The 21,186-nt window shown below is 51.0% G+C and overlaps 2 protein-coding genes and 1 long non-coding RNA gene across 7 annotated transcripts in view; 1 reads left to right on the top strand and 2 right to left on the bottom strand.

The window, feature by feature from the left end:
- Positions 1-2,514, bottom strand: part of MAPKAPK3 (MAPK activated protein kinase 3) — a 29,453-nt gene extending 26,939 nt beyond the window's left edge. Inside the window, exons 1-3 of one of the 4 annotated variants that reach the window (XM_081301183.1) lie at positions 2,312-2,514; positions 1,936-2,036; positions 1,760-1,834 (exon numbers count right to left, since the gene is read on the bottom strand). In XM_081301183.1, coding sequence (XP_081157309.1) covers positions 1,760-1,834; positions 1,936-1,980 — 120 coding nt within the window. In that variant the 5' untranslated portion in view covers positions 1,981-2,036; positions 2,312-2,514. Of the gene's footprint in view, positions 1-1,759; positions 2,037-2,296 lie in introns of all 4 variants that reach the window. The other 3 variants (XM_081301182.1, XM_081301181.1, XM_081301180.1) reach the window with 3 other exon arrangements.
- Positions 2,515-6,955: 4,441 nt separating this feature from the next.
- On the top strand, positions 6,956-14,113 carry CISH (cytokine inducible SH2 containing protein). 2 transcript variants are annotated; one of them, XM_081300891.1, is made up of 5 exons: positions 6,956-7,219; positions 7,796-8,548; positions 9,092-9,177; positions 12,071-12,291; positions 12,536-14,113. In XM_081300891.1, the coding sequence occupies exons 4-5, from the start codon at positions 12,150-12,152 to the stop codon at positions 13,066-13,068; spliced, it is 675 nt and encodes a 224-aa protein (XP_081157017.1). In that variant the 5' UTR covers positions 6,956-7,219; positions 7,796-8,548; positions 9,092-9,177; positions 12,071-12,149; the 3' UTR covers positions 13,069-14,113. The 2 variants fall into 2 exon arrangements, with proteins under 2 accessions (XP_081157017.1, XP_081157016.1); XM_081300890.1 differs by lacking the exon at positions 9,092-9,177 and having other exon boundaries at positions 12,536-14,112.
- On the bottom strand, positions 13,872-20,963 carry LOC308652825. The gene is made up of 3 exons (XR_014022905.1): positions 20,759-20,963; positions 14,126-14,270; positions 13,872-13,997 (listed from the first exon to the last, which is right to left on the bottom strand). It is a non-coding gene; the product is annotated as an uncharacterized lncRNA (long non-coding RNA).
- Positions 20,964-21,186: the final 223 nt, after the last annotated feature.

Raw genomic sequence — 21,186 nt, 5'->3', positions numbered from 1 at the left:
CTAAAGAGCTAGAAGGAAAATCATTCCAGGACTGCCCCAGTTCCCAGCCCAGGATAGGGAGATCACTGAGGCCCTAGTTCCAAGAAGGGATACTATGGAAGTTGATGCAATCAGAAGTTCCCCCAAGTCACCTGTCAGATTCATCATCTACACAGAAAGGGCCAGGCTTAGTCCTACTTAAAGCTGATACTACTGTGGCCTACCACCTCACCCCTGCCTTGTTTACAGCATGTGGACCATACAAGGACAGCTCAGAGTTCAGTCCTGACTCCCAGGACCAAAGTCTTGGTATGGAGAATAAGTTCTCTGGCCTCAGTCAGTTCCACACCCACTCAGACTACCTCCTATCCTAGCATAGGTGGAAGGGCTAAATGGGTGCCAAGGAGAAGATGAAGGCTCATTTCTCATTCTCTTGTACCCACTGGCCCTCAGAAGAGCCACTTTTTTCCTGAGGTATTAAGAGAATCCCCTCCTTGGTCCTCCAAAAGTCCCTCTCTCCATTCCACTGTTGAGTTAGTAGGCAAAGGATGCCTGCGGCCTAGCCCTACCATCCCAGCCCTTATTGGCCCCAGACTCATGCTCATGATTCCCTACAGGGCCACTATCTGCCCCAATGCCCCTGGGAAAAATACAAAGAGCTGAGCCCAGGTTCCTGCTCAGATAATTGCAGATATTGTGCCCTAAAAATGTCCCATACCTCTCCAAACCTATACAGGCCCTTTACCAAGTACTTTACATGCATCTTCTCAGTTTGAGCTTAAAACTCCTGTTCTTTCCCCCCTGAACAAAGGCATAAACCTGGCTTCAAAAGTCTAGGATATTGTCCAAGGTCACAAAGCTGGCAAACACAGGGCAGAGATTAGAGCCACATCTCTAGTACTCTGTACTCAGGCTCGTAATCACAACTTGTAAAATGGGAAAACTTTTTGCTGTACATCTAACTTGCAGAAGCCACTCTCCCATCCAGGTGCCACTGGCATGAACCGCAGATGAGTCAAATTCCCAATGATAGCAGATTCAAGTGATTCTGGGTATGAGCAGGATCCTGGGCCAGAACTGTGTGTCTTAAGCCAGAATCAGGTAATTAGATCAGTCACTCCAAGACATCCACCTCCATTTCACTTAGATCAGTGTGCCAGGCCTCCAGGGAGCCTATAGTAGGACAACATGGCTAAAAGAATAGGCCACTCTCTACACAGGAAGCAGGATAGGTTGGGCTTGGGGTAGGACTGGTGACTCATCAGGAGCCCAGCAGAAGCCCCCTGCCCTAAGGAGTGATGGGCCTTGCCCACTAACCAGCCCTGAGAGGCTACTACCACTCCTACCCAGGGCAACAAGGAGGAAGCAGCCCCATCCCAAGCAAGGTGGGTGCTCAGTGTCAGAGGGAAACTCAGACCCATCCCAGACACAGAAGCTTCTCTTTGGGGTATTCAAGCTGAATGGGTCTCCCTTGGGCCTGAACACATAGGCCCAGCCAGAACTAGAGTCCCAGGCCACTCCTTCCCTCCTTCCGGGTACAACAGCTCTACCCATACTGACTCCACCCCTTGCTAACTGGGGCACCCTGAGCTTAGCTAGGATAAGCCTCTGTTTCCCCATTTGTGAAGCAGGGAGAACTGACCTTAACCTTACAGAAGAGTACAAGGGTGAAACATAACGCTGAGCATAGGAAGCCGAACAGGAACCTGGACATAAGTGAAACAAGTCTCTATTACTGAACCCTCCAGGTCACCCCAGGTCTCAGTGAAGGGTCACTAACCTTCAGGGCACACTTCTGCCCAGTGCGCCGGTGGAAGCACTCCAGCACCTTGCCGTTCACACCCAGGCCCAGCACCTGCTTGGATAACTGGTAGTCATCTGTCACCGCGTATTTCTTGGGCTCCCGCCGCCCCCCGAGGGCCGGAGCAACCCCCAAGCCTGGTCCCCCGAGTGCACCTGGAGGGGGCACAGGAGCCCCCTGCTCCTCTGCTGTCTCGACATCCATGGCCCCCGCGGGGCTCTCAGGGGCGGCCCCAGCCTGGCGCGTCCAGGGGCACCTGGGAGAAAGGGAAAGAGTAACTCCCCACCCAGACTTTTCCAACACACCCCAGCCTAGGAGTGCCTGAGCTGTTCTGGGGACAAGCTGGGAATGTGAGGCAGGCGAAGCTCCTGAGAGAAGTGGCGTGCAGGAGGAGGCGGTGGTCCCTCAGCCAGACTTAAGCTAATCTCTCCCAAGCACGTGTCAAGAGAAGAAGTTGGGTGCCCAGTGGCTGCAAAGTCCTGAGAGTGGGTCGCACAGGAGGCAAGGGAGGCATACCTGACGACGGCGTACCTGGCAGCAAGGCACTTGACGGCGGCGCTGGTAAGAGGGACAGGGGCAGCAATCGCGGGAGCCGCCGGCTGAGGGGCGCCCTGGGCCGAGAGTCGAGCCGCCCGCGGCCCACGTGACGTCCCGCGCGTCACACGGACTTGGGGCCCCGCTAGGTCAGCCTTAAAGGGCCAGGCGGGCCCGGGCCAGACTAGACACAGCAAGAGCCCCTGTCAGGCCCCGCCCCAGGGCCGGGAGAAAATAGGGGGCGTGATTTCCTGAAGGGGCCCGTAACCGTCCTGGAGCAGCGGACCCCTGCACCAGCTCTCCAGCCCCAGATTTTAAACCGCGGCCTAGAAAGTGACAGCACAAGACATCTTGTTTCTCTTGAAGCTTCTACTTGAGTCGAATGTTCCCTCTACGCTTCCAGGCGGCCCTGCAGTATGGCTTGCTAGGCTTCCAGCTTCCCTTGGTTCTGGCTAACCGCCCTCCACCCCAGTAACCAACTTCTTAATTTTTGCCAGCTCGGAGAGGAAAGGGGCATCTCTTTGATTCGGGACTCTCTAGTCCTTGCAGCTCTTGGCCTTTTTCCTGCACTGGCTACTGCCCCCTTCTGTGCACTTCCTACTTATATCCTTGGCTCATTTTCTCCTTTGCTATATAGCGTTGTTGGACCAGAAATTTTTATTTTCCACTTGGTCACACATCAACTTTTTACTTGATGATTCGGGCTTTTGATGTGGTGTTTAAAAACGCTTCTCCATCCCAGCGACTCCAGAGGCTGAGGCAGGAGGATTCCAAGCTCGTGGCCAACCCCAGCAACTTAGCAAGAACTTCAACTTAGCCAGACCCTGACTCAAAATGAAAAAGGCTGGGGATGTAGCTTACAGTTACAGCGCCCCTAGGTTCAATCCCCAGTACCAAAAATAAAAATAAAATCTTCCCTCACCCCAGTGACATATGCTCTATTGCCTCTTAGTTTTCCTTTCCACGTTTAGCCCTCTACTTCATTCTGAGCTCATCTTAACCTACCTTAGGTATTTTGAGCCAGTTTTTCCAACTCAGTCTCTCATATTACAGAGAAAACTGAGACTGCCAGAGAGGAAACGACTTGTCTAGAGTCACAGAAAATGTGGCTGTGGATGTCTCCTGGGTGAATCCGCATTTCCCCACTCCAGTATCCCCGAATCCCAGCCCAAACCTGAAAGTTGAGGGACCCTAAAGAAAGCTACGTCTCTGTGAAGTCTGAAAAGGTGAGGATCCAGGCAGGGTCTCTGTACGGGGCACTTCTGCCATCTACAGGCTATCCTTAGGACTGCATGCTCTGCGACCCGGTCCCACCCAAGCCATTCTTATCCGGGCTTCAGAATTGAGGCCTAACTCCACAGCTTCCCACAACACGCGCGCGCGCGCACACACATACACATACACGCGCGCGGGCGAACACACACGAACCTGCAGTGCATGCTCCTCAGAGCAGTAGCTCCCACAGAGCAGAAACTTGGTATCCTCCTGTTTGTGCAACAACATCCTGCATCTCTGACAACCGTTCTGTGAGGAACAAAGTGAGTGAGCCAAGGGTGCTACAACTATTGATAGGCACGCTCTATGTGCATGTTTTGAGTGGGGATTGGAGCTTGGGGGCTCTGCCCCTGTCTCCTCCAGGTGACCTTCAATTCAGAGAAACAGGGGTCCCCAGGGAAGGGCTTCAGCCGACCATGACTGAACACTCCTTGACACCCTGAACACTTCTCAGATGCTGGGAAGACGCTCTATCTGGACACCCATAACCTCACTAAATCTGGAGAAGGGAGAGCATACCCATCCCTTTGTGCCCATACTATAAACATAGAGTAAACACAAGCTCAGGGAGGTCAAAGTGACTTGCTCAAAGTCAGCAGATATCCCAACAGAGCCCCCATTCCAAACCCAGAGCACAACCTTAGGGACAAACTCCTACCCTCAAACTATATCCTCCTCTCATGGATCTCTGCCTCCCCACACACTTCCACCTATGCAAGCATACTTTACATATTCATATTACACATGCACTTGCACATGCACACACATGTGCATTCATATGCATAAACAAATGCAAACATGGAAATGTGCATATGCATAAACAAATACGCCCACAAATATACATGTGCATGCACACACCTATGCCCAGATGGGTCCAGGATAAATGTCCTTAATACATCTGAGAATTAGATCCAAGATCTCAGAGCTTTGAAGGAAACCCTGCAATCTGGAAGCTTCTACTATTAATAGGCTAGGGAAGGCACTGCCCTTTGGAGGCAGCTTGTTTGAGCCTGGTGAACCTAAGGCCAAGCAAGTTCTCATTCTGGATGAGAAGGGTCTTGCAAGTGAGCAGAGGGCTAAACAACTGAGGGTAGAGGTTGGTTCCCTATCCTAGCCAAAGGCATCTTAGAGGATTTTTTTTTTCTTAAAAATGGTATTAGATTACAGTTGCACTAAAATTTTTTATACTTGTGATTTTTTTAAGTTTGTATGGTTTTTACTTTTTTTGGTGGTGGGGGGGGGGACCAGGGATTGAACTCAGAGGAACTCCACCACTGAGCCACATCCCCAGCCCTATTTGTAGTTTATTTAGAGATGCAACTCACTGAGTTGCTTAGTGCCTCACTTTACCGAGACTGGCTTTGAACTTGTGATCCTCCTGCCTCAGCCTCCTGAACCACTGGGATTACAGGTATGTGCCCCCTTACCAGACTTTGTTTTTACTTTAAAAAAAATAAGCTTGGGAGATAGCTCAGTTGGTAGAGTGCTTGCCTCACCTGCATAAAGCCCTGGGTTCAATCCTCAGCACCATACACACACACACACACACACACACACACACACACACAAAATTGAGATAGGATCTCACTAAGTTGCTGAAACTGGCCTCAAACTTGAGATTCTCCTGCCTCAGCCTCCCAAGTAACTGGGATTACTGGCATGTGGTGTTCCATTGTATCTAGCTCTTTATTAAGATTTTTACTTGCATAAGTAAAACTTGCTTGTTGTAGTTAATTCAAGTCATACAGAAGTGTAAAATGAAACCAATTGGTGATATTCTCCTCTCCAAGTTCCACTCCAATGCCCCTATTTACACAGACATACACATATTGCTCACATGCATCCATCATATGCAGAGGTTTTACAATTGCTCACTTAACCAAGGACAGTCTGAATATGTGCTTTCCTCTCAGGGCTCATATTTCAGCAATCACCTGCCTCATCCTCCTTCACACTGATGGGAAGAATCAGTATGCAGGGTGACTGGGCCTGGGTGGGGTGGGTTTATGTTGGCTGACTTGCTTACACAGCCCTCCATAATAGCTGTACAGCAGGGGACAGAAATTGAGGCCTTTGAAGTAGTGTACAGTGATCAAGAGATCCAATGAGTAAGGGGAGCAGATGTACACACACACATGGACTGGGAGAGGGGAGGCTGCTCATGATAAGGACAGAGGCCACATCAGCCAGATGTTGAGGAAAGCACTGCTGTGTATTTGTGATTGTTCTAGGAGGGGAGGGCCAGGGGAGCCTACAGCATGATGATGTTGAGATTTGGCTAGTGAGGTCATAAGAAGGAGTGCCACTGGGTGGCAGTGTGGGCACGAGAGTTAGGTGGGGGTAGGGCTCATGGCGAACAAACAGGACAGAAGAATTAATAAGGAGATTGTCGGAGGGACCCACAAAGCCTGAAGCAGGCAGGCACCTAGGTCAGAACAGACAGGAGCACCCAACTTTTCCTAGCACGAAAGTTCAGGTGCATAGCGCTATCATTCACAAAAAGATGGCTAAAGGGCCCAAATTCTTGGGACCCTTTGGTTTAACACAGAACTGCCTAATCACTGATCTCTGTAGGGGTCGCCTCCAAGGGGACACCCAATGTGCTCTGACATTGACTGGCCCAGGGACAGGGAAGCTTGACTGTAGAGCTAAAGGCTGAATCCTGAAGGATGCCTAGGAGTTAGCAGGTCACCCATAACTAGAGAAGAAGTATGATGAAGTGGGTAAGGCCTTTGCTCTAATGCGCTACTCGCTTACTGTGAGATCTAGGGTAAGTGGCAATCTCTCTATGCCTCAGTTTCCTCACTTGTCAAACAGGATATTGTGTGGTAATTTTGTTTATGAAATGAGGTTAGTAATTGCTGAGAGTGTCTGAAGTGTTCATCAGAGTAGTCATAGTGAGTAAGAAGTGCAATAGTCTTGAGGAAGAGATGTTAGAATTTAGTCCCATAAAGACACAGTTTCAAAATTGTAGCTATAGAGGCTGGGTCTGTAGCTCAGTAGTAAGGCACTTGCTAGCAGGTGCAAGGCCCTGAGTTTATTTTTTTAAAAAGTATCTTTGCTTCATGGTAGCTGTGAAACCTCTGTCTTCATAGTAATGTAGCAGTAGATAGTTCCTACTGGAGAGACAACACCCTACACAGGGGCCTCATACAAGGCTTTTCAGGTAACTCAACTTTCAATGTGGGTAATGAAGTATCCATGGCACCCCACTTCTGTTCCAAGAAACTGACTTCTGGCCTATTTAGGAAAGGTCGGCAGGGCTACAGGAAAGCCTGGCTTCTCTTCAGGAAAGTTACAGAGAAGCAGGTACCCTGAGGTCATATCTCTTTTCAACCAATTATTTTTTTCTGTTTCACAGGGGTTTGTCCTCTGCTCCTCCATGGGTACCAGGCACTGAGCCTTGTCTGCCCTGGGGAAAAATCAGACACTGTCATTCAGACCTCTAAACACTGCCAGGGGTCTGCCTTCTTTGCCCTGGGTCTTGCAGCTCATCTCTTTTCTGAGGGACCTGGAGACACACACTGGTGGGGAGGAAAGGCCCCTATTGACTCTCCGAAGCTCATCTCCCTCAGTCCTTCTGGCCAAGGGTTTAAAGGAGGTTTTCACAGTCCTTCAAGATACTCCCTGGTAAGTCTAAGGAACAGAAAAATGTGAGGGTTGGAGGAGTCAGGTAGGAGCATGGGCTTCTGATTCAGATTTGGAATCAAACTGTGGCCCTGCTATTTCCTAGGAAGACATTTCATTCTCTGGGAGCTCTATCTTCTCATCTGCAGAACGGAGACAATCCCAAATGTTGAGAATCAAATGTTAGAAAGCACTTCATGTAGATGGGGCTATTGTTACTGGTCTGCCCCTCACCTCTATCACCCCACTCGGAATCCTCTCCCAGTGTTTGGAACTCCAGGTCTCTCTCCCAGCATTCACCGAACCAGTCTGGGGGCTGACTGTCCCTAAAAACCTCAAGTTGATAGTCACTTTCCTGATTGATGGGACCGACCAGGGGCCGAGAACAAATGGTCCGGCCAAATGCCTTCTCTCCCACTCTTTCAAAGAAAACGTTCTTGCTTTTGGTTGTGGGGGACGCGGGTTCCACCTCAGCGGACCTACTCATTTCTGGGGCCGCTCTCTGCACCCCGTTCCTCTCCCTTAAGTCTCTTTCCAGACCCCGCCCCCATGCCATCCACCTCCCCTTAACCCACACAGAATCCCCGAATCCAGGCGCGACCCAATTGGGAGCCTTTGCTCGACAGACCGCCTTGGAGGACCGGCTAGCAAGGAGGACAGGTCCAGGAACTCGCCCCCACGCCGGCACGGGTTTGATAATGAGATAAGCGCGCCCATCCCCAAACAAGCAGAATGCCGGAAGGCAATCTAGGATCGGGTTGCAGAAGCCGCTGCCCCGCCCTTAACCTCCCCTAACCCGGTCTTCCCCTACAGGTCTCTTGGTCCCGCCCTGCCTGAGCACGTAAGTCCTGGGTCCACGCATGCAATTGGCACTCCCAGCCATTCGGCTCTACCTCCGACGTTTCGATTGGTCGGCTCGCGGAGCCCCGCCCCGTTTTCCTGGAAAGTTCTTGGAAATCTGTCAAAGGTGTTTTCCTTTTAGGGCCCAGGGCCCCACCGGCCGGTGCCCGCACCCCCCGCGCCAGCCCCCGCGCCCTTCCCCCAGCCTCACGGCCCAGCCTGCGGTTCTAGGAAGACGCGGCTTCCCGGAAGGGCTGGGACGTGCGGGACAAAAGATTAGGAGGCGGCTTGCCCCGCCCCACCCGCCCGGCCCGCCCCTCTCGCCCTTTCTGGCGGTCCGCTCCGCCACCTCTCAGTCTGTGTCCGCCGCGCGTCAGCCTCGGGACCCTGATCTGCTCGCGCTCCCGATCCATTGGCTCCCTTCCGCCGAATTCCTATCTGGTTCACACTCCGAAGCTGCTGCCTCCGGGACATGGTTCTTTGCGTTCAGGGGTAAGCGTGGCTCTCTGTCCCCGCCCAGCCTCCGTGAGGGGCGCATCGGAGAGGGCAGGCCTAGTGCTACCGGCCGGGCTTTGGGAGGGTTTGAAGGGCTAAAGGGGACCGAGTGCGGAAGGACCTTCAGGGACTGCTTAGGACAATGAACCACTCCCCACTCCCCACTCCACGCACAGGCTCACTGTGAATAGGGAAACTGAGGACTGAACGGCGACGGGAGGAAACAAGGGCGGGCTCCCTCTAGGTTCTCACTGGAGCATATGGACACCAACGTAAAGTCCTCTCCCAAGATGTGGCTCACTAGCCCAGACCTCTTACTGGGGGATCAGCACTCTATCCTAGCCTGCCGGCTGCCCTGCCTACTGGTGACCTTGGGCCAGCCCCTTGACCCTCTTTGTCCAAGTGACCATTCCCCTGTCCCAGGCTAACAATTAGGCTCCACTTGGGAAGCCAGCCTGAAATCCTTACCTTTCCCTATACTGGCACCTAATAACCAGGAGCTCATCAAGCATCCTCCAAATTGCTTTACCCTTGCTCTAGGTCCAAACTTGATTCCAGTGTGATAAGAACCTTGACTTCTGCCTGCCTTCTCCAAGTTTCCCTGAGATATGGAGTGGAGAACAGTGGTATGGGTGGGATACTGATAAGACAGTCTTGACCTCAGCTGAGCATTCTGGGCGCACCTGTGCACCCTCACCCTGGGCCTCAGCATCCTCTTCAGCTAAAGGTCTGGTGCTTTCTGACAGGAGCTTAGGAAGCTCCAAGGAGACTGGAGGAGGTATAAGTGGGTATTCTATACCCAGGGAAAGTGGTGTGGCCCAATGCCAGGTGTTATCAGAACTGACATGGTGCCAAGTGAGGAAAAGTGGAAGGCGAGGCCAGGCCCAAGTACCTCTTGTTCTGAGCGGTCTTTGGTCCAGTGGAGAGGATGTGGAGATGCTGAGAAGACTACTTCTCCTTGTTTGTCTCCAACATGTTCCTTGGATTTTGGGACTCCTGTACCTACCTCCCCCCACCACACACACACACACACACACACACACACTCACACACTCACATACTCACACACACTGCCTTCCTCCTCAGGAGTCTTACCCCTATTCTGGGAACCACAGCCTCTTTCACATTGCTCTACCTGAGTGCCCCTTGCAACCTCGGGGCCAGTGTTGGGGAGCAAGGTCTTTATCAGACACACACAGTACACACACAGGTGCATGGCCGCAAGGCTACAAAAAAAGAGCTGTTGCCCCTCTAGGGTAGAGGACAGGGATTCCAAACTGCTGCAGCTTTTGTGAGGGCCCCCTGCCAGGCTGAGTTCACCCCACTGGCATGTGTCCCCAGGCAGGATTTACTGGCTGGGCTCCAAGGCAGGCACACACACGTACCTGGCACACACCAGTCCCGCCCCCGCCGTGATGATGACACAGCCATGGACACACCCCTGCACAGATATGTAGTCACTCACCAGAAGCCTGTGGGGATCAATACAGCTATTCTATACTCCAACACCACACCAGCTTCAGAGATATCCACACCCACACATGGGACCTGTGCCCTGCTAAGCCTTCTGGTCATAGCCACCCCCAGAGATTCTGGACTGACCAGCTAACTGCCTGCCATACTTTGAGAAGGTTCCTAAGCCAAACGCTTAGCCCCAGAAGGCAGGTCACCTCAAAATTCTGCCTCCAGCTCCCCTAGCAGGATTCCAGAGCTCCTACCATGCAACCAGGGAAGGTGTGGAAAAATACTTGGCAGGCTATAGTATGAAAGAGTTGTGTGGGTCCTTTTCCTCATAAGTGGCCATAGGGCTGTGGCCTTCTAAGGGCCACCTACATTTCTCTGCCTGTCTCCTGCCATAAACTCCTGTTTACCTCTTCCCACCTCACAAGTACCCAGCACTGTATGCCCAGGCTGCTGTCTCTGCCTTTAGTGCCTTCCTCTAACTCCTGCCTTTGACCTGGCATACTAAGTTCAGGAACAAGCAAACCTTGACTACCCCATGACATCTTGCACTTATTTTTTTTTTTTTTTTTTGTAAATTAAAAAAAATTGTTGTTGGTGGAATTTTATTTTATTTATTTATGTATATGTGGTTCTGAGAATCAAATCCAGTGCTTCACACATGCTAGGCAAGTGCTGTACCACTGAGCCACAACCCAGCCCAACACCCTGTATTTTATGGCTTCCCAGGGCAGGTGGGCAGTGACTGTTTTTTTTATTTTTTATTTATTTGTTTATTGTTGTTGTTTGGTTTGGTTTTGGTTTTGGTACCAGGGATTGAACTCAGGGGTACTTAACCATTGAGCCATATCCCCAGACCCTTTTTTAAATATTTTATTTAGAGACATAATCTCGCTGAGTTACTTGCTAAGTTGCTGAGGCTGGCTTTAAACTCACAATCCTCCCCTTCAGCCTCCCAAGCTTCTGGGATTACAGTCGAGTGCCACTGCACACAGTGGGACCATGTTTTTATAATCTGAGCGTCCTAAGGCCCACCACAGACTAGACTCAGAACTGAGGCCTGGAGGTGTATTTTGTTAGGAGTGAGGGAAGACCATTCCCTGTCCCACTCTCAGGGAAGAAGCCCGAGGATCCCCATGCTGAGTGAGCTTCCCTAAGTAGGAAGCTGCTGCTTAGATTTTGGCCTGTTTAGTTCCCCTACCCCCAACCATCTAAGGCTATGATGTTACCCAGCCCTTCAGTGTCTTGGCTGATGGACCCCTCATTGGGAGAAGTAGAAGCTGAAGCCCATCAAGAATCAAGCTATGTCCAAGACCATAGAGCCTAGTAGGGGCTGGCTTGCCAGGGTGGGACATGGAATATGAGTTCGAGTACCCTGCCCTCTGACTTGAGTTCATATTTATGAGAGGTGAGGCTTGCTAGTACTTTTAGAGGCCACTATCTACCCATGACCTTGAGCTGGGAGGAACAAGCCAGGATGGCAGTCTGACCAATAAGGGTAGGGGAGTGTTTCAGCCTTGAAGTCCTAGCCAGTGTAGACCCAGCTCCCACTCACAGATGCTCTTACTGGTGGGCAGGTAGCATGTGACCTCAAGCTTCCTATTGTATGTAATCTTGGGACCTCCCTGGAGGACCCAGTTCAGTTCCATCCTGTGGCTCAACCAGGATCAGTGCCACTTAATCAGCCTACCTCAGCCAAGAAAGCACAATTGTGAGTCTACTTTGCAGTGGTTCCTATCACTGTGGTGATTATGCTAGGAATGCTTATAGAGAATTATTTGTGGTTTGGTTGATATAAAATAGATAAATTAGTATTTAATAAATGCAGAGGAATGGGAAAAAATTAAAAGAGGGTCTATAATGCTAGGGAAGTAGCTCAGTAGCAGAGCTCTTGCCTAGCATGTGTAAGGTCCGAGGTTTGATCCCCAGCCAGTACTACAAAAAATTTTTTAAAAAAAGAAGGTCTGTATTTGAGGGAAGAAATCAAGGGGATTGCTCTAGAAAGGGGGAAAGCATGGGCATGGGGCTTCCCCTCACTCTCCATCCACCCCCTTCTAGATCTTGTCCTTTGCTGGCTGTGGAGCAGATCGGGCAGCGGCCCCTGTGGGCCCAGTCCCTAGAGCTTCCTGAGCCAGCCATGCAGCCCTTACCTGCTGGGGCCTTCCTGGAGGAGGTGGCAGAAGAGACCCCAGTCCAGCCAGAGAGTGAGCCAAAGGTGCTGGATCCTGAGGAGGATTTGCTGTGCATAGCCAAGACTTTTTCCTACCTTCGAGAATCTGGTGAGTCTGAGCGGGGAAAGCAAGCCTTGTCCTGGGAAGTCTGGTATGGGAAGCTTAGCTCTCTGCCTGTTGAGTCTGATTTGGGGGGAATGGCCCAGCCCCAGAGAGTCTGATGGGAGAAGTGTAGCCTTTCTCCTCCTGGAAGTATGAAGAAAGAGGCATGGTCCTAACCTGTCCTGGGTTAAGTACTCTCAGCTAATTTCCATTGTGACCAGTCCCTTGCCCCCTCTTTCCATTTTCCTAGGCTGGTATTGGGGTTCTATTACGGCCAGTGAGGCCCGGCAACACCTGCAGAAGATGCCAGAAGGCACATTCCTAGTACGAGACAGTACCCATCCCAGCTACCTGTTCACGCTGTCAGTGAAAACCACTCGTGGTCCCACCAATGTGCGCATTGAGTATGCTGACTCCAGCTTCCGTCTGGACTCCAACTGCTTGTCCAGGCCTCGTATCCTGGCCTTCCCGGATGTGGTCAGCCTTGTGCAGCACTATGTGGCCTCCTGTTCTGCTGACACCCGAAGTGACAGCCCTGATCCTGTTCCCACGCCAGCCCTTCCTATGCCTAAGGAAGATGCACCTAGTGACCCAGCACTCCCTGTCCCTGTGGCCACTGCTGTGCACCTAAAACTGGTGCAGCCTTTTGTGCGCAGGAGCAGTGCCCGAAGCCTTCAGCACCTGTGTCGCCTTGTCATCAACCGTCTGGTAGCTGATGTGGACTGCCTACCACTGCCCCGACGCATGGCTGACTACCTCCGACAGTACCCCTTCCAGCTATGACTAGTCTGGGTATCCTGCCCAGCCTCACGCAGCCATATCCTGGAGGGGACACAGGCCCCAGCTGGACTTGGGCTCCTGCTATCCCTCCAGCCATCCTGGTGCCTGCGTGCATCTGGCAGCTGGACCAGAAAGAGCCAGCAAGAGCAAGGAAGGGGGAGGGGAGAGTTGTCATACAACTCAGAGCTTAGCACCCCCAGGTCCCATGTGGTTCCACTGTGGTGAGCCATGTATCAGAGAAGAGGGAGACAGGCGGGACCTTGTCTCACCCTGCTGGCTGGGCCCAGGTCTTCACTCACTTACTGACCCCAGCCACCTGAATTGTGTAGACTTTCCCAGCTCTGGTTTCTCAATATGCAGGGTGGGGCAGGCCCCCTACCTCCAGCCAGTCTGTTTCTGGGAGGATGGTGGCCAGAGGAACTAGGGTTGATAGTGACAGCCCCCTTGTGGGGAAGCAGGCTAGGCTGGGGAACTGCACAGTTATATGCTATTTATTTATTTATTCCCCTTGGGGTTGGTCTCCAGTGAGCCACCCTACCTCTCTGCCCTGAGTCCTGGGAGTCCAGAGACCCCAGCTCTGTTCTAGCTTCTCTGATTCTTCTTTGTGGAGAGCCCCATCCTAAGAAGTCTTGCTGGACCCAAGGCATTCCTGGATATCTGGCACTGACTCACCTGCCTGTGAATGTGGCCACTCTTTTCTGTCCCAGCCCTGTTTGGGGAGGATGAGTGAACAGACAAGAAAATGGAACAAGAGCCTCAGTCCCCAACAAAGCCTGTGGCCCACCTTCTTGCAGGACAGAATTGTGGCCACACATAGCTGCCTTCACCATGGCACAAGCCCTCAGAGTGTACATGCTGTGTCAGGAAGGGGATGCTGGTTCAAGGGCTGCTGCGGCAGCTCTGCTGCATTGGTTTCCTGCCCAGGAAGGTGCCTGCACAGTAGAGAGGGGAAGAAATACATATCTGATAAGACTTTATAAAATAATTATTATAACACAAACCCCAGTGTGGTAGTCCTTTTTCTTCCACTGATTTTTCTATAATGACAATAAAATTATACCTTTCATTTATGGAGCCCTCAGTGGGGCCTCTTGAGTTCTGCTCAGAGTTTTTCCTCTTTGGTCCTGTTATCATGATCTCCCATTTCACATCCAGGCTAGCAGAAGTCAGAGATCTTTCGTGGCTGAACAGTCTCTCCTGGGACACTCATTAACAGGGTGGAAGAGATGAAGAACCGTCTTTCTCATCTCATTCCTCCTTGTTTCTCTTGGAAAATGGGAAACAGGATGTGAAGGCCCATTGGGCTGCCTATAGGGTCACTAACCAGAGCACTGCTGGGTTGTAGGGACAGAGGCTGGGGGTGTCAGGAGTAGAGGCCTGAGAGGTATGTAAACAGGAAGTGCTCATTCAAAATGCAGATGGAGAATACCAATGGGGAGGGTTCTATGGCCTATTCCTGAGGGCAGTGACTTGAGAAGGATCCAATAGTCAGCATTCAGGACCAGTCCTTGCAGGGAGAAGGTGCAGTGACTACAAAGACACTGAGCCATGATTCACCACAACCCTGGGAATGGTGGTCCAAATGAGTAAAATGAGATTCCTAGTTGGAAGGGGGCTTGCTGAGGCAAGTGGGTCACAGAGCAGAGCTTATGCTAACTGTCCATCTGCCTGTGGACTGCTACATGAAATGGGGAGGACAGGCAGCTGGGATGGACACTGGTTTTGATCCCTATCTCCTTGTCTGCTGAGAGTTCTATAATCGTTGACCTGGCCAATGGGATACTGTCTGCCTTACCCTTCACCTCAGCTCAACCTAGGGTCCAACTGTCTCCTGGGAAGGCACTGTTAGCTACTTAAAATCCCAACATTTTCTGGTTTGATGTTTTTGTTTCCCTACCAGGGGAGTGCACCATGCCTGCCTGGAACAGGGACAGTAGGTGGCATTTCATTTGACCCTAGACCCAGCCTAACAGATGCAGGAAATCTGGTCAACACAATCACCTTGGGTGACCCAAGCTAGTAAAATGACACTAGCTGGGGAGAAAGGGATTAGCCATCTGGTGGGTGTACAGGACCCTGCATAATTTGCAAACAATAACTGATATAACCCTTTACCTATTAAGTCCTTCAACAGCACATGCACTCCTTGGCACCAACTAGGCCAGCCTCCATCTAGGCCCTGGGGACACAGCAAGATCATGTCTACATGGTCCCCATCCTCATGGGGCTCATGGCTAGTGCAAGAGAGGTAGTAAACAAATGAACAAATGGGCACACAGGACAAGTTTTTGAGAGTATAAAGAAAGTAAAGCAGGGGACAGGGCAGAAGTGACATTGAGTTTGGGAACACCCCTACTAAGAGGGTCAGGGAAAGCATTGAGCATGGTGGAAGCAAACCTGGATGCCTGAGCAAAGAGCAGGCATCATCCAGACAGCTTGGGGAAGGGATGTCACAAGAAGGCAACATCAGTGTGATGGCTCTGAGGCAGAAACAAACCTGAAGCTCAGAATGGGGTGGGAAGGGCAGAGGAGGCATGTGATTTTATTATAGTGTGGTGGAGCACCTCTTCAGAATCTAGCAGGGAGCAGTCCCCTGCAGTGCTCATTTCTAAGAGATGCATCTGTCAGTTAGGTGGGGATGGACCCATAAGGGCCTAGAAGCAAGAGGCCAGAAAGAAGGTTAAGAAGTATGAGACTTGGAGAGGTAAGGTATAATGGGAAGGAGGAGTAGGTGAGGGTGGCAATTTTTGTGACCCTGGGCAGTGTTCATATTCCATTAAATTCTCACTACAACTCTGCATACCAGCAGAGATTACTCCCATTTATGGTTGAAGAGGTAAAGTTCAGAGAGGAGTGTTATCTTGTCCAGGGTTACACTGCTAATGAGAGGCAGACCCAGGCTGGAGATCCTAACTCCAGACCTTTTTTTTTGTGTAACTGTTCTGTTCTGCCTAAGGGCTGGTTAGCTAAATCTTCAAGACTCCCAATATTTGGAGAGTATATAGAGGGGTGGTGATGCTCAGGAGGGCTTTCTGGAAGTGGGGAATCTGGGGGATGGATTCTGGAGAAGTTGAGTTTAGAGATTGATCCTGTGTAGTATCTCTCCCTGGATTCACAAGTCTCACTCTGAAATGACTTTGACACAGAAATGCTGGTAAAACATTCCAGGTATTTCTTGTCAGCGTATATTAGTGATATTCTGGCCAGCTAAACAGGATCTCTGAGTGACCCAGCATTCCTGGAATGACTGGGACCCTGCACCTAGGCCAGGCTTTTAATCTGCTGACTGAAGCTGGGCCCAGTAGCCCATGCCTATAGTCTCAACTACTTGGAAAGGTGGAAAGATCACTTGACCCCAGGAGTTCAAGATCAACCTGGGCAACATAGCGAGACCTGTCACAAAAAAGAAAAAATATATAAACACAGATAATCTGTTGACTGAGCAGATCTTGAAAAGCCAACGATGGACCCATGTCTAAATGGGGCTGTGGCTGTGGCTGGTTCTGCTCTCGGATGGGAACCCTCCCACCTTATACGGCTGTCCACACTGAAGTGAAGGAAGCAGAGGGCCAGGACCTAAAATAAGGCCTGACCAAGAAGGCAGGAAGATTTGGGGTCTGTGCATAGGGCATCCAACCCTGAGGACCTCATAAATATCTTCTTCCTCTAGGAGAAGTTGAGCCTGTGCAGGCCTCAACAGCACTTTCACATCAACCTGTTAGACCAGTTTTAATCTAAAGCAGGCTTGAGCTTCACGAGAAATTCAACAGTCTCCCCACCCCTTCCTGACCCAGTGGAGCTGCACAACCATTGCCCTGGTGCTGCAATGATCTCAGGGCAATAGGCTAGGATTCCCATGTCTGAGACTCAAAATGAGACAGTCCCTGGAGGTTTAAATCTGGCCAGACTGCAGATCAGAGGGTAATTGGGAGAGCTGCTGGGCCTAGCTAGCTTTACTGTTATGTAGAATAAATGGAAGCTGATACTCATTGATAAGCTCAAGGAGACTCAGCAAGCACAGCACAGTAGGAGGCCAAAGCTGTCTACTCATTGGAAACAGCTGTTTCCATGACCCAGGCCTGATTGAAGCAGCTGAGGATCAAAGCACAGGAGGGAGCCTCTGAAAGTTGAGGAAAGTTGGGGCTACCATGACTCCTCCAAGGAGTCCTCCAAGACTACACTACCTACAGTCCCAGTACCAGTGAATGAATGCACAGGCACCAAATATGCCCTGATGTTGTGACTGAAGGGGATATGGTATCCAGAAAATGTTCTTTAGGGGCCAAAACCTACTCCAGGGACTCTCCCCACTCCCAGCACCTATGAGCCAGATCCAACTCTTCCTGTCACCAGAACTGGGCGCTTCTCCACCAGAAGTATGGATTTCATTCATAGTCTAGGTTAGGCAAAAGTTGTGTTCATAAAACTGCCTCTCAGTCTGCTCCAGGAAAGCACTTTACTGCTCCCCACCTCCATCAGCCTCTGAGCACATCGTGTGTGTGTGTGTGTGTGTGTGTGTGTGTGTGTGTGTGTGTGTGTGTTGACCTTTCCACTTGGCCAACATTCCTTTATTTTCCTCAGCTCTTTCCGGTGGACAAACAGCTGTGGTAGGAGGCGCTGCCAGGAGAGTAAGTCCTCAGGAGACTTTCTCCTCAAAGCTCAGACATGGAACTCAAAGAGACACAGGAAAATGAAGGCTTATCCAGAAGGATATGACAGTCTGAGAAGAGTGGGTGAGCTACAATAAGGGACCTCTCCAGAGCTCACTAGCCCTGGTGCTCAGGTGCCTGTAGGGTGTGTTCCTGGGCATCCCTGCCAGATCAGTGTCGTCTGCCAGATCAGTGTCGTCAGCCAGACGTCTAGAGGGCAGGCTAAGCTTAGGCAGACAAAGCGAGGTGATCCTGGGCAGATTGCTTTATCTCTCTGAGCCATATATAGCCCAGGCCGTGGGTTTGCTGTCTGTGAGATCAGTTTGCTCTCTCTCCTGCTGCAGAGGTGCCTAGGCTGGGTCTCCATAGCCCCTGTACCTCTTCACTAGGATATAGCCAGTGTCTGGTTGGGAGCTGTGGGCTTTAAAGGCAATAGCACCCACTCCCAGCACCTTGACAATCACCCCTTTTCTCTTCTGGATCTCAGCAGGTAACCTGGGGGTGCCTTGTGCAAGGCAGAGAAGTCCTGGTGTGCGCACCCCTGCCCCCACCCTGGGTGAGGTGTTTTCGCCAGAATTGCAGCAGCTGTGGCTGGAGGCCTCTTCCCAGGAAGAGCAGAGCGCCTCTTCCAAGAACTCAGAGGAGGGCGGGAGGGGGTGGAGGGGGAGTTAATTTTAAACCAAACAGCCTTCAACGCTTCTCAGGAACTGGTTGCTCAACGTGATCTGGCAGGTCCCAGGCGGGTAGGCGGGCCTGGTGCCAGCTCAGAGGTGGTGGGGGTGGAGGACACACCCCAGAGGGGAGGCCCAGTGACCTTGAGGAAATTTGGGCCCTGTCCTTGCCCACTCATCAAGGCCTGTCAATCCCTGATCCCACTCACCCAGCCCACATTGCTAAGGGGTATGGGGTCTGATGATTTGTTCAGCTTTAAGCCGGCAAGGTGAAACTATAATAGGATTAATAATACAGGTGTCATGTCCTTCCAAGGGCCCTAAGACTGAATGTCCCATCTTTTTTCCCTGTTCAAAACCTGCCACGACTGTCCCCTGTCCTGTCTCTCTGAAGGTTATCTGATGAAGGTTTACTCTGAGACCAGGATAAGCCCTGGGCCAATTCTCTAGGGGATAGGAAGCTAGGTATCAGGCTAGTGGGGTGGGGAAGTGGGGGGTGAAGGGTGGAGTATAGCAAGCTGGCAGAAGTTCTGGGCCTAGGGAGCAAGTTTTCCTTTATGTAGAGAGAGAACTCATGGGCCTGCCCTCCATGACTGACTGGGAGTCAAGGCAGCTTCACTTCATTAACCTCCTGTCCCCACCTCAGTGTAGCTACCCCCTCCTGGCTGACAGCCTGGACCCACCTCCCAGTGTCTAGCCCATGGAATGTCTTCCCGACAGAGCCCTCCCTTACGCCCCTCTGACTGCCCTATGAGACCCCCCACAGATTGGGAGGGCTAAAGCATGGGTTCTAGGAAAGAATCCCAAGCAAATGCTGCCAGGAGCTGCAGTTCTTGGAACCACTACTGCAGGGTGAGGGGACGCTTCCTGGAACCTGCTGACTATTCCAGGGAGAGAGCTCAAAAGACAAGCAGTGATCTGGGGTGGGGTGAGGGAGGGATAGGGTGCTGAGACTTCAGCTTGGGACCTCACCTCCAGGAAGCCCTTCATGATTGCAAGTACCTCCTTAGCTTCCCCCTTCCCAGTGCTGGGGCTGCTGGGCCACTCTAAGGCCCTTCCAGGAAGATTCAGTTCTTTGGGGCTTCTGTGGTACTCAGTGTTCAGCTTAGAACAGAGTGGAAAACCTAGAAATGGAAATGGGTAGGGGGAAAAGAAGGCATATGTGCCTGTAAAGGTCAATGTGTGGGTGTGGGGACACAGGTGAAAGGGGGATGTCAAGCACAAGTGTACTGCCCTGGTTGCTGAGCAGGTGGAGGTGAGAGGAGCCAGAGGAGAGTAGGCAGGAAAGCAAGGCAGGGATAGCAGTGCCAGGGCCTACTCACTAATCCCCTTGTGCTAGGGGGCAGATAGCCTCATGTTCCAGTCCCTCCTTCAGGCCATTCTTATTCCTTCTCTTAGATCCCTGTCCCACCACAGGGGGTATAAGCTCCAGCTCTATCACCAAGCCACCCAGAGTTCTCCTGGTACCAGTATCCAACTGTGCATCCCTGAGAATGTGACCATGCTATTGGAGTCTTGGTTTCCCCACTTGGAGGGTAGAGAGAAGAGGCTGCAAGTAGGCGGGTACTGATGCCAGGCCTGGCTCTGGGGAAGGTCGTGGCATGCGTGCCCCAGGATGGGTTGGGGTACAGGAAAAATCTCAGGCTCAGCACTGTCAGAGCAAGGGCCTTAAAGCCTAGTTCAAGAGGATGGAGTTGCAGGTCATGGTCAGCAAAAAGGGGAAGTAAAGGCCCTCTCTCTGAATGGGATGCTATGGGGCAGACTTTTCACTGTTTGCCTTCAGAATGGAGAACGTCACATGAACAGGGCTAGATGGAGGTGTGAGCAGGGACTTGCCTCTCCATTCACATCCTGGGGTTACTCTTTGGTTTTCCCTGAGCACAGCTCCAAGCCTGGTGCCCATTCACCTCCATGTCATAAAGAAGGTGGCAGATCATCCTCCAGAAGTCAGTCTTAGGGCTGAAGGCTGGGTAAGTGTCTGGGGAGCAGCTGTGAGGTAGGGCTGTGACAGAGTTTCTCTGATCCACGTAGGAAGGCAGTAGAGGCAACAAAGGGACACAATTCATCACAGTGCTCAAACTTTGAAGCAGTTGATTTTCTGAGGCTACCTGGGGCAGCTGGCAGAGGATTAGAATGCTTCATTCTCTGCCACTTGGAACCTCAGTCGTCTGATCCCAGTAAAAATGGCGTTGGCCATAAAGAGCCTGATGGAAGAACTTAACCTAGGACCCACCCAACCTGAATGGAAGAGCTGCTGGGTGGCATCTTCTAGGTTTGCAAGGAATACCTGTGTCAAGCTTCAGGTGGTTCCAAAGCCAGATAAGCTTTGAAAATTCAGTTTTACCTTCTATAAAGTAGGGGCAATGTTATAACTTACCTTACAGGATCATCATAAGGAGTAGATTATAGATTTGATTTTACTTCTCCTTGGGGTATTCTGAGTCATCCCTCCCCTCCAGCTCTCCCTTCACCATGAGCCCATGTAGACACGAGTCCCAAGAGTACTTTCTGTGTTTTCCATTGTAGCAAGAAGTATCTGTGGACACATCAACTGGAGCACAGGCTCTGAGGTTTGTAGTATTCTGAACAAAAGGAGCAATGAAGGTCCTCATATCAGAATATAAATATTTAAAAATCATAAATCAAATACAAACTGCTAATAAAATATGTTCTATCCTTCTACTCAACCAGTAAACTTTCATAGCAATAAAAACCTGTAAATTTATGGTTTTTATATGTCTGAAAGTCAACAGATATGAAAGATGATTGAACTTAATGATTATTGCTCATGTCTAGGTGTT

Source organism: Spermophilus citellus (genome assembly GCF_964194105.1).
Source record: "Spermophilus citellus genome assembly, chromosome: 7".
In the NCBI taxonomy this organism is placed as follows: domain Eukaryota; kingdom Metazoa; phylum Chordata; class Mammalia; order Rodentia; family Sciuridae; genus Spermophilus; species Spermophilus citellus.
Note: the sequence above shows the minus strand (reverse complement) of the source record. Positions and strands in the feature narration are given on the sequence as shown.

Bases quoted from the DNA above. Each gene is read 5' to 3' on its own strand.
- CISH (XM_081300890.1), top strand. From the start codon at position 8,529: ATGGTTCTTTGCGTTCAGGG. The intron at 8,549-12,070 runs GTAAGCGTGGCT...ACCCCCTTCTAG, and splicing joins ATGGTTCTTTGCGTTCAGGG to ATCTTGTCCTTTGCTGGCTG. The intron at 12,292-12,535 runs GTGAGTCTGAGC...CCATTTTCCTAG, and splicing joins TTCCTACCTTCGAGAATCTG to GCTGGTATTGGGGTTCTATT.